Source organism: Peromyscus californicus, unplaced genomic scaffold (genome assembly GCF_007827085.1).
Source record: "Peromyscus californicus insignis strain IS unplaced genomic scaffold, ASM782708v3 Scaffold_7__1_contigs__length_154581171, whole genome shotgun sequence".
In the NCBI taxonomy this organism is placed as follows: domain Eukaryota; kingdom Metazoa; phylum Chordata; class Mammalia; order Rodentia; family Cricetidae; genus Peromyscus; species Peromyscus californicus.
This window is the reverse complement of record NW_026294595.1, coordinates 59,859,394-59,871,446: the sequence shown is the minus strand read 5'-3', so window position 1 is coordinate 59,871,446 and position 12,053 is coordinate 59,859,394. Positions and strand designations below refer to the sequence as shown.

General features: G+C 32.8%; 1 protein-coding gene across 1 annotated transcript in view; it reads right to left on the bottom strand.

Annotated features, from left to right (window-relative positions):
• The window catches only part of Fsip2 (fibrous sheath interacting protein 2), a 71,280-nt gene that overhangs the window by 48,598 nt on the left and 10,629 nt on the right, over nt 1-12,053 (bottom strand). The window contains exons 8-13 of the mRNA XM_052726005.1: nt 11,711-11,834; nt 10,243-10,329; nt 5,399-5,514; nt 4,542-4,578; nt 3,832-3,935; nt 1,908-1,971 (exon numbers count right to left, since the gene is read on the bottom strand). Coding sequence (XP_052581965.1) covers nt 1,908-1,971; nt 3,832-3,935; nt 4,542-4,578; nt 5,399-5,514; nt 10,243-10,329; nt 11,711-11,834 — 532 coding nt within the window. The remainder of the gene's footprint in view (nt 1-1,907; nt 1,972-3,831; nt 3,936-4,541; nt 4,579-5,398; nt 5,515-10,242; nt 10,330-11,710; nt 11,835-12,053) is intronic.

Below are 12,053 nucleotides of genomic sequence, written 5' to 3'. Positions count from 1 at the left end.
GTCCATGGATCTGAAGGTGCTTCACACAAAATAGCATAGGATTTTCACATAATCTATCCATGTCTCCTGCACATTGTATTCTCCAGATAATTTACAGTAGTTAATACAAAATAAAGAGTATAGAGTGTATTATATTGTTTACAGAATAACAACAGGATAATTATACACATACTGAGTATAGATGCAACCAGCATTGACATAAACAGTGTACTACTCAGCTTTGTGGATTTTTTTTTTTTTTTTTTTTTTTTTTTTGGTTTTTCGAGACAGGGTTTCTCTGTGTAGCTTTGCGCCTTTCCTGGAACTCACTTGGTAGCCCAGGCTGGCCTCGAACTCACAGAGATCCGCCTGGCTCTGCCTCCCGAGTGCTGGGATTAAAGGCGTGTGCCACCACCGCCCGGCACTTTGTGGATTTTTTAATACAAAATATGTTGTTATGGGCACTTAGCTGTACATTGAAAGATGGATCTTCAGGTGAAGGCGGGAGGACATAAAGTTTAAGGGCATTCTTGGAAGGAAAAAGAAAAAGGAACATGCACAATCCTGGGGAGCATTATGTTACATGAAATAAGTCGAAAGTGCAGAAAAGCAACTATCACATATTCTCCCTTACTTGTGAAATACAGATTGTCAAACTCAACAACAGAATATAATGGACTTGAAGGAAAGAAATATGGAGTGATAGTTGTCACAGTTTAGTCTTTTGTAAAATTAATAAATACTACAGATCCAATATATAGTTTAACTATTGTAAACAGTATTTTTTTTGTGTACTTAAAAATTGTTAGGAGAGATGACCTCCAGTGTTCTAACCATGCACACATTCAAACTTACATGCACAAGTGTAACTGTGAGGTTAAAGATATGTCAATTGGCTTATTATACAGTATTTGTATATTTGTATGTATATCAATAGTTTGATATGTCTCAAATTACTAAGTAGTTTGTACTAAATTCATACTATTTTAATTGTAAACTATGCCTCAAAGTCTGGAAGACAGGAAAAGACAAGCTAATAGACAAGTAAAAAGGACATAAAATATAAGCATCCATAGGAAGTTATTTCAGTTTTGATATGAGATATCTCATTAAAAATAACATGAGATTAAAACATAAAACTTTCAAAGGCCAGGGACATTGAGAAAGAGAGGGCAGAAAAATTTTAGGAGCTGCAGGAAGAGGCAACGTGCTGTGCCCGTGTCTCCTAGTAATGTCAGGCGCTACACCCATAAACTCTCACTGACTTGACTACCTAGACATAAACAGAACAAGGACAATATAATAGATATTCTAAAGTGGGAGGGTGTGGGAAGTCCAGGAGGCCTGAACCCCACACAAAAACTATGGGCAACTGGTGAATGTTGAGAGCAAGAGAAACAGTCTTCCGCAGGGATGAGCATATCAATTGCTCAACCCTGAAAACATACATACAAAAAACATTATACAGAATAAGCATGTTGTACTTGGAAATATATATATGTATATTTTAATGAGAGGAAGGAGGGGTATATGGCAGATTTTGGAGGGAGGAGAGGAAGAGGGAAATGATGTAATTATAGTCTAATCTAAAAAGTAAAATAAATAATTAATAAGAATTATAAAACTTTCTTCATGACTCAAATAACATAGTTCTAGGTATTCTCTTCATACAGTATATGACTTTTATACACACACACTTTATTGCATTTATAAACTTGGTTTGTGTGTTTATCGAAACTATTTCTTCTGTTATAGGGTAAAAGCTCTGGGTAACATCCTGGCTACATTTTCCTTCAATGTTCAGTACTCTGTACAAGACCTAGCAGAAATCACTGCATTAATACATTAACTGGCAGAGCATTGTAATGGGAATAAGTGACAGGTGAAAGAATGTTTTAATAGCTGCATGACTTCTTGCTGATGTTTACCTGGTTCACCAACATAACTTGATTTCTTGCTTGGTCTTCCATTCCAATCACCTTTCATATCCTGCTACATAAACACGAAGAAGAGAGATTTCTCCAAATTTTTATCACCAACTTATATTTATATGTTTATTTAAAAATTAATAATGTTAAATTTCTCACAAATCTCCATTTGTAAGAAATATTCATGTTTTGTGCTTATGTTATATTTATTATTTGTGCAATTAAAATTAATATATTTATCAAAAATGTCTACAATACTTAACACATCTGATGATTTTCCAACTTTGATACTCAGCGTGTAGTTGTATTCATGACAAATGCAGTATCATTATAGAGTTTAATGAAATTCAATGAAATTATATATAGTTGGAATGGGCATTAGGAGTGAAAACTGAAGATTTAGATGTTTAAGAGGAAGGTTCTGTGCTCCTGCTATGATACTTCTTTCCTACAAATATAGCGTTTTCTGGTAACCCTAAATTAACTTCATAAAGGCAAAGAAGTCAATCAACTTAATTAGAAGTGCATGATATTTTTGAAAACAGCAGCTCAGTGGTACTGAAAAAGACCATGTACCCTCTATGAGTGACTGTGAGTTTCTATACTTTTCTGGGCTCTCAACCTGATTGCAGAAAAAAGAATCATAACACTAAGTATCTTAATTTTTCAATATTTGAAATGTGAAAGCAAGCAATGAGAAAAATGTCTGACAATTTTAGGCTTTGCACAGTGTGCCAGAGAACAATTAAACTTCTTACCATAAATTTGGTATCTGTGAACATCTGCTACCCATTTGGGAGTAAAATGGAAAGTGAGTAGAGCATGTAATACTCAGAAAGGTCAGTAATGCAGTTTACATATTCTATTTTTGTGTCCTGATATAAATTGTTTCCTTGTTCTTTACTGAACATTATCTGGATGTAGCACAGTGATGTTCTCATTTTGCAGTCTTGAGTATTGTAATAATCAACCTACAGAGTATATTATTATGCCACTTTTTTTACAATCCCATGAATAAACTTGACACATGCTTTTTGGCCTCTTGTTCCTTGTAATGTTTTGAAAATGTACAAAACAAAGATGTATGCTACAGTGTGTTTTAAGATATTGTTTTAACAGGCCTTCTTGGTTTCTTAAATGTTAGAGGCTTTAAAATATGGTAAACAATGTTACTATTCCAACAGTTAAAATTTTTCCTGATTGTTAGCATATTTAACAGAGCTAGTGACACAGCAGATTAGTGAACTAATTATGTAAAACTACAGTTAACAAATATTTATTTATAATAAAATGTGTCACAGAGACATACCATCATGGTAAGCATAATACAGTTTAGATATTCTGCATTACTTTTTATTCTGCATTATTTGATATCAATTGCTATGTATTATAAGTCACATAAAATGATATCATTTTCTACTTTTATATGAAGAATTCATAAGGAGATAATCTATTAAATATCTATTAAAATTTTTGAAAACCATGTAAACTTCTTAGCATAGTGAATTAATTATTACCATGCTAATATTGGAACTGAGGGTATTGATTTTATTCCTAAGATAACATGTTGGCAATTTATAGATAATGTTTATTTCATCTGAAATGGCTATACACTTGGATACCCACTGATAACTTTCCATGAAAAGATACATGATTACTGATAAAAAGTGCTAAATCAGTGTTATAAGAAGCCCACCAAAGAATCTCAGCTGATTCCTCTGAGAGTTCCATGTATACATTAAATATTACACCTTGTGGATTATATTTAGATACCCTGATCGTGAGTTATTACATTTTTATAATTGTACGACAACTTTCATGGAATGAAGTTATACTGTAAGGTTAAAGAATGGCATTTTCATATATTAAGATGACCATAAAATATCTCATTTATTGAATTTATAATAAATTAAATGTTACATACCTCTTCTTTTTGAGGACACAAAGATGAACGTGAAAGTCTATTAGTCTTTGTGGGTGAATTTTGAGCTGAAATAATTGACTCTCTCGTTGATGTGTTTACAGGAACTAGAAAAAAAAGAAATAGCTTTAAGTATGAGTGTACCATAGTGCCAAAGGTGAATTATAACTTTCAGGCTTGCTCTAGCATTTTCCCCACTAAGCTGCTACACTGACTAGAATAATCAAAATCAGCAATCTATTTAAGCTAAACAAACTTCTTCAAAGACAGAATCTATTTGGATGTTTACTGCCTAAAAATGTCACTTCTTCCCAATTGCATCCAGTGAAAAATCTGAAACCCTTATCTTTTGATGACCACAACCACTTAGTCTCATGAAATTAACAGGGCCCACGGACAAACTGGACTGTTTTAATTGTATTCAGTCTGCAACAACAACTTATTGTTTATACAAAGAAATAAAGCTGTATTTTAAATTAATTTTATGCAAAAGGCATAGAAGTGATGAAAAGTTGTTTTAAGAAGATTTTTTCACAGCAAGATTTATGGTGAACTAAAAAGAGGAAGAAGTGATTAGAGAAAGGGTACTTCAATAATGAAAAAGTCAAACTAATCATTCCTTTTAAAATTAGACAAAACAGCTTTTAAAACCATACAATGGAGTCCAACTATGTACTTAATAACAGAATCATTAGTATTGTTCATAACCTTACCTCTTTCATCACTTATTTTTTTTGTTACTCCATTTCTCTATATAGCAAAATATTAAAGAGAAAAATATTCATTAGTAACATTACTTCAGGAAGAGATTCTGCCTTCTCTCAGGAAACCAAATGAATCTAGATGTTTTTCTACCCTTCATGTCTAAAGTTTGTCATAAAAAGTGTAGCAAGCACAGTGAATATACTTAACTTCCCAGAATACCTTTCGCCATCTCAAATTTAGTTCAATATTGAGCTCAATTTATAGCAATATAGGTCTTACTCCTCTTCTGTCTGCCCTTTATTTAAAGTCACAGTGAGCCACTCAATGGAAAGTTCTCAAACTTAGTCATTCAACTGGATAAAGAGAAATACAATTCTACCAACTCAAACCCCAGGCAACACTATAACCCTTATTTAAAGTACTCCTTTGAACTAGAGCCAGAATAAAAATTAGTCACCCCAGATTAGTGTAACATTTTCTATGTTTATGCCTAATTAGTCAATGTGTCCTCAAGATGGGTGTTGCCTCACTAGCCTTTGCATTCAATTGACTCAATTTTCTTACTTTCTCATGTTTAGCTTATCCCAGTGCTTGGTCAAACACATGAGTATAGATTTCTTATATTACTAGTAAATAGCAATGTTATCATCACTATTGATAATGGGCTTTGGATTTGTTTCTGTTAAATGTCACAGTACATGGATAATAAAGCTAAAGTGAATCTTTCTTGCCCCTGAATGGGATCACTTTTTCTTGCAAGAACTCATTTCCCCTAATAATACCAGGTTGGTAAAACAGGTAACACATATGAATAAAACTTAAGCAAATGAAGTAATACTAAGCACAAAATTTGAAATATTTTTACCTTTTGTTCTGAGCTACTGTTCTGTATCCCTGTCTGATACGCAACTGAGGATCCTGATATTTTTGTAACATTCTTTGAACTACTCTGAGAATGATTAACAACAGTTGATACTTGTCCTAGGAGTAAATGAGAAAGAAAACCTTTGGCTTTGAACATGTTGTTAAGTGAAACAAATTGTATTTTCTTTAACTAATTATTAAAATTTGAAATATTCATGAGTAACAATACTTACAAAAGAAATACAACTGAAAGACTCATTCAATCAACAATATATTGGGATTACTTGTATATGTGCTCCCCTGGATGGTTGTAATCAATCCATCTTTCTAGTCCCAAGAGTACTAATGTATAACTCTTAAGGTTAGTTTGTATTTTCTGAAATTTTACATGAATGCAATTATACAGTGTGTACACTTTTCCTTTATTTTTATTTTGGAGGAAGTAAAATGATTTTTTTATGCAGTATAATGCTGTTTGGGTACACCACATTTTGTAGTCTACGATGAGTTCATAGACATCTCAGTTGTTTTTAATTCCAGCCATTTCTTACATGAACTTCTGTGAATTTTCATGCACAAATATATATATATATATATATATATATATATACACATATATATCAAACATAAATATATATATTGATCTATAAAAGTATTGATCTGTCTCTAATCTAATTCAGTTAAATTGAATAAAGCTTTATCATAAAACATGCCTTACCATATGGTAAATATAACTTTAAGTAGTAACCTCAAAAACTATCAAAGTGATCATCTTATTTTAATATCAATCACCAGTGGATCATAATTTCTCTTCTTTCACATATTCCTGTCAACACTTAATTAGTGTTAGACAGAGAAAATCATTCATTTACATACATATTAAGAAAATAAAAAAGTAATAATACCAACAGCAACTCTAAATTCAGTAAAAATGAAAAACAAGACCGACCAGGGAAAGAAAAGGACATAAATGAACACAGCAGAGTCTACAGATAATCACCAAATGGTTAAGAAAGGAGAGTACAATACAAAATGCATGATATGAAAATATACATTGAAGATAATGATCTTGAAAATTCACATATCCACTCCTACTTATGAATAAGTAAAAACAGGATAAAATTGTTGTCTAATAAATAAATATAATACTAGTTTAAAAACTTTTCCTACAAAATGGTCCCAGACACAAATTACTTCTTGGGTTTAAGTGACTTTATAGAATTGAAGCCGATTTCCAAGGGAAATTAAATTTACACAAACTTTCAAGTCACTGAAGTGCAAACATTTCACAACCCCCTTGTTTTTAATTGGTGTGTACACTTTATACGGTGCTGGGCTTCATAAAGACATTTCTTTTTTTTTTTAAGGTTTATTTATTATGTATACAGTGAGTGTTCTGTCTGCAGGCCAGAAGAGAGCACCAGATCTCATTACAGATGGTTGTGAGCCACCATGTGGTTGCTGGGAATTGAACTCAGGACCTCTGGAAGAACTGCCAGTGCTCTTAACCTCTGAGCCATCTCTCCAGCCCCCATAAAGACATTTCCATACAGGCATATAATAGACTTCCACTCTCTTTTCCCTTTCTTTCCCTTACCATTATCATTAGTCACCTTTAATCTTACATAGTTTCACTTGTAAATTCATGTCTTATAGGAATATATAATTTTATGTATCTGCATAAAATCTAGGATCCACAAATGGGCAAAAACATGCAGTATTTTTCACTGAGTCTGATTTAATTTGCTTAATATAATTTTCTACAATTGCATATATATTTTTGCAAATGACACAATGTTCCCTTTTTAACTAAATATAATTGTTATACATATATACCATGTTTTCTTTATTCTTTTGTTGAAGGACATCTATCTTGATTTCATAATTTATTATGAACAGTACTGAAATAAACATTGATGTGCAATTTCTCTATATGTTTTGAGTTTTTAGGGTAAATATCCAGAAGTGATTTAGCTGGTTTACATGGTAGAGTTGTATTTAATTCTTTTGAGAAACATCCATACAGATTTTTACAGTGACTTGATTAATTTATATTCCCACCAGCATGCATAGACAGACGTTCTTTCATTTTTAATCCACATCCTCATCAGCATTTGTTATTTGTTTTTTAATGATTTCAATTCCATCTGGAGTGGGAAAGAATGTCAATGTTTTGATTTGCACTTCTCAAGGTGTTTTGGCTTACATTTTTCTAATGATGTTGACCATTTATTTCATCAGTTTGTTGGCCATTTATGCTTTATCTTTTGAGAAATGCCTATGCATCAATTTATTTACATGTTGTATTGGTCAACTTCCTGTTTTGTGTGCATATATATATATATATATATATATATATATATATATATATATTCCAAATGCTAATCCAGATTAGATGTGTAGTTAGAAAATATTTTATTTCATTCAGTACACCATTTCATCATTCTATTGTCTAAAAACATTTTTTGAGGGTGAAGTCATTTAATTCTGTGCAAACACACTTGGTAATTTGGTAATCTTGTTAAATCCTTGTCTATGTCTATGTCTTTAAGCACATTCCCTAATTTTCACCTAACAGTTTCAGATATTTTACATTATTTGATACATCTGGAATTGAATTTTGTATATGGTAAGAAATAGACATCTAGTTTATTCTTCTACTTGTAGATATCCAGCTTTCCCAGAATCATTTGCTGAAGACAATATCATTTTCTCCAATTCATATTTTTAGCCTCTTTTTAAAAAGTCAGTTGGCTATCTGGTAGTGTGGGCTTATAGGGTCTTCTGTTTTATTCCATTATTCTACATGTCCTTTTTTGTAGCAGTGTCATGTTGTTTTTGGTATTATGGTTATCTTAGGTTTCTACTGTTGTAATAAAAACCATGACCAAGAGCAACTTTGGGAAAAGGGGTGTATTTCACCTTACCATTGTAGTCCATCACAAAAGCTTATTAAATATTTGGGAGTAAACATAATCAAGAAAACAAAAGAACTCTACAATGACAACTTTAAAACACTGAAGAAATTGAATACTCAAGAAAATTGGAAGACCTCTCAAGTTATGGATCACCATAATTAATACTGTGGAAATGGCCATACATCAATATCAATCTACAAGTTTAATGTAATCCTTATCAAAATTATTATGAAATTCTTGAAAGAAATAAGTAAAATAATCCCCCAAATTCAAATGTAAGCACAAAAGACCCTAAATATCCAAAACAATCCTGAACAAAAACAGTGCTGAAAGTATCACCATACTGAATTTGAAGTCATACTACAGAGCCATTGTTCTGGTTGTATTTTGTCCAATGAACACAAGCTAGAGTAATCTGTAATGAAGAAACTTCAATTGAGAAAATATCCTCACTAGTTTAGCCTGTACACAAACCTATGAGGCATTTTCTTGATTTGTGATTGATGTGAAAAAGTCCAGCCAAGTGTGGAAAGTGAATCCCTGTGCAGGTGATCCTGGGATGTATATAAAAGGAAACTGAGCAAGCCATAAGGAACAACCCAATAAACAGCACTCCTCCATGGCTTCTGCTTCAGTTCCTGCCTTCAGGCTCCTGTCTTGAGTTCCTGCCTTGACTTTCCTTCCTGATGGACTACAATGGTAAGGTGAAATACACCCCTTTTCCCAAAGTTGCTCTTGGTCATGGTTTTTATTACAACAGTAGAAACCTAAGATAACCATAATACCAAAAACAACATGACACTGCTACAAAAAAAGACATATAGAATAATGGAATAAAACAGAAGACCCTATAAGCCCACACTACCAGATAGTCAACTAATTTTTTACAAAGAGGCTAAAAATAAACCAAATGTGTTTTCACAGAATTAATGACTGAAATAGCCACAGTTAGCTGTGATAACTGTTGGTAGAGGGAGAGTAAGATTTCCTTAGGTGCTATGGTATGTTGCCCAAACTCTAATAGGAGGTTGAGAAAAGCTAACTGGAGGTGGGGTTGGCTTTTGCAACCTAAATGCTGCCCCACCCCCAGTGACACTCCTTATACAACAAGGCCACAGCTACTAACCCTTTGCAAACAGTTGTGCTAACTAAGGACCAAACATTTGAATACATGAGCCTATAGAAGTCATTCTCATTAAAGGCATCACAGAGATGGACAAGCTCAAATTCAGAGGGTCCTGTGACAGACTAGACAGGTAAAGATTAGTAGCATTGTCCTTTTGCCAGGTTTCTGGATTTTGTAAAAAGTAAATATTACACACAGAGAACAAAAAAAACGTGGACTTTGTTTTCTTTAGGTTTTAATCAGTAAGATATGTTTCAAGGTTATTCCAAGTTTACACATTAACTGCACCTTGAGAGTTATTAATGAATGAAGTGTCATAGTATTCAGTTTCAATGTTTTTCATTTTCAGGTTTATCATTAGAGTCCTTCTTGTTTGGGAGCTCATGGTATAATCTGCTGAGCTTAAATGAAGAACAAAAAGTGACACAGCCTAATAATAATAGAAAGTGATACTTCAATAAAAGTTCATTTTATCATGGAGTCAATGAATTTAGCTTCTGAAATATTCCTGAGATTTCTAAAATCATTCTGAGAATATAAAGTACAATCAGCCAATTTGTATCTATAATTAATAATAATAAATACTGCATCAAACTGTTCTTAAGTGACAGTTCAATGACCAGTCAAAAACACTAAATGAGTTATCTAGAGATTAAATTCTGAAAGCAATACATGGCAGGCAGCCTCAAAAATCAGAATAAACTAAAGCTTCATGTGCATTCAAGTGAAGATCACCACCAACTCAGTTTTCCCCCAAATCACTACTCTAAATATTTGATATTTACTAATATATTCAATTACCTGATGTTCCTTTTAATGATTCCTGGTCACCATCAGGATAAACTATTTTTATATCATCAAAATGCTTCTTTTTCTTCTTTACAGAAGCTTAAAAATGTAACAAGACATATTATTAGTAGTGATAATAGAATTAGCCAAGATCAAATACCCTTTTGTGCTCAAGAGAAAGTAAGTCTTTGTTAATCTATATGTGGTATTTAGAAGACATAGAGGAGAAGATGGAGAAATGTCAAATGGGAGAAGATAATTATTTCTGAAATATTATGCATTTAACTTAAAAGACATACTTGGAGAGACTATTTTTTACTTTTGAAAGAAAGAAACCTGCACTATAATCTACTGGAGCATGTAGTTTCCTTTCTGGAGGAATGCATACCAGCATAAAGACATTGATGAATATTTACCAGGCCACAATGCTGTGGGATGGTCTGTATGTCAAATGTGTCACTCTGATTGGTCAATAAATAAAACACTGATTGGCTAGTAGCCAGGCAGGAAGTATAGGCAGGACTAACAGAGAGGAGAATTGAGAGAACAGGAAGGTGGAGGAAGACACTGCCAGCTGCTGCCATGACAAGCAGCATGTGAAGATGCTGGTAAACCACGAGCCACGTGGCAAGGTATAGATTTATAGAAATGAATTAATTTAAGATGTAAGAACTAGATAGCTAGAAGCTTGAGTCATTAGGCCAAACAGTTTAAATAATATAAGCATCTGTGTGTTTATTTTATAAGTGGGCTGTCAGACTGCCAGGGCTTGGTGGGACCTGGAGAGAAAACTCTCCAGCTACACCACAGTGACTATGAGATTCTTGAATTTGACTTAGAGATGAGTGTTCTTCCTCAATAGTATGCATTCCTAAAACTTTTTTTAGAATTCTGTGTTAAACAATAACTAATATAGATAGTTTCACTGTAATATCTTAATGTTACACATAAAATGCAGCTGATATGAATTGGACTTGGTCAAGTCATGCTGTTTCTTTTAAACCTTCTTCCATTCTTTTCCATTTTATTTCGCCCTTCTTTTCTCTACATGTTTTCTCCATCTTTATTTCCCTAATTTCCCAGGTTCTTTCAATTCTTACTACTTGACAACACACCAAAACACAATGTTGATGTATATAAACAATTATTTTACATATTAGTTTTAATGTGTTAGTAGACTATGTGTTAAGTACAGGGAAATTGGTGCAAAAACTGTAGGGCAATCAAATTTGTCTCTTAAACAAGTTGATAAGATTATTTTAGTTTAGGATCGCGCGCGCGCGCGCGCGCGTGTGTGTGTGTGTGTGTGTGTGTGTGTGTGTGTGTGTGTGTGTGTTTGCACATGTGATCTTTTCAACTTGAACAATAATGTGGAAATGGTTAGTCTGGGACCGCCCATAAAGTGAGTAGCAAGTACAAGTATGTAAGATATTACATTACAGTGATCAATGCTTCCTTCTTAGTGCCATAATATTCTCACATTCATAAGCAGTTCCATTTTGTCCTTTATAGTCAAATGCATTTCTTCCCATGTCATCTTTAATGCCAGTATCCTGCATTTTTTGCAAATGATAAGCCATTTTTTTCTCTAACATTGCTTGTTTCTAAAATATTAAAGAAAATATACTGATTAGTATTAGTTTGTCATTTATAAATCCAAAACAAATATTTAAATAATCTAGTATAGTAGAAATAAACACTTATTCTTGTTTTGTGACTTTTCAATTTAGAGTATTTCGAGAGCAGTAAGGAGTTGATTTCTATTTCTGATCAAACACGTAGGTGCAATTTACCTCACTGAATACTTTGGTATGTAACGTTTT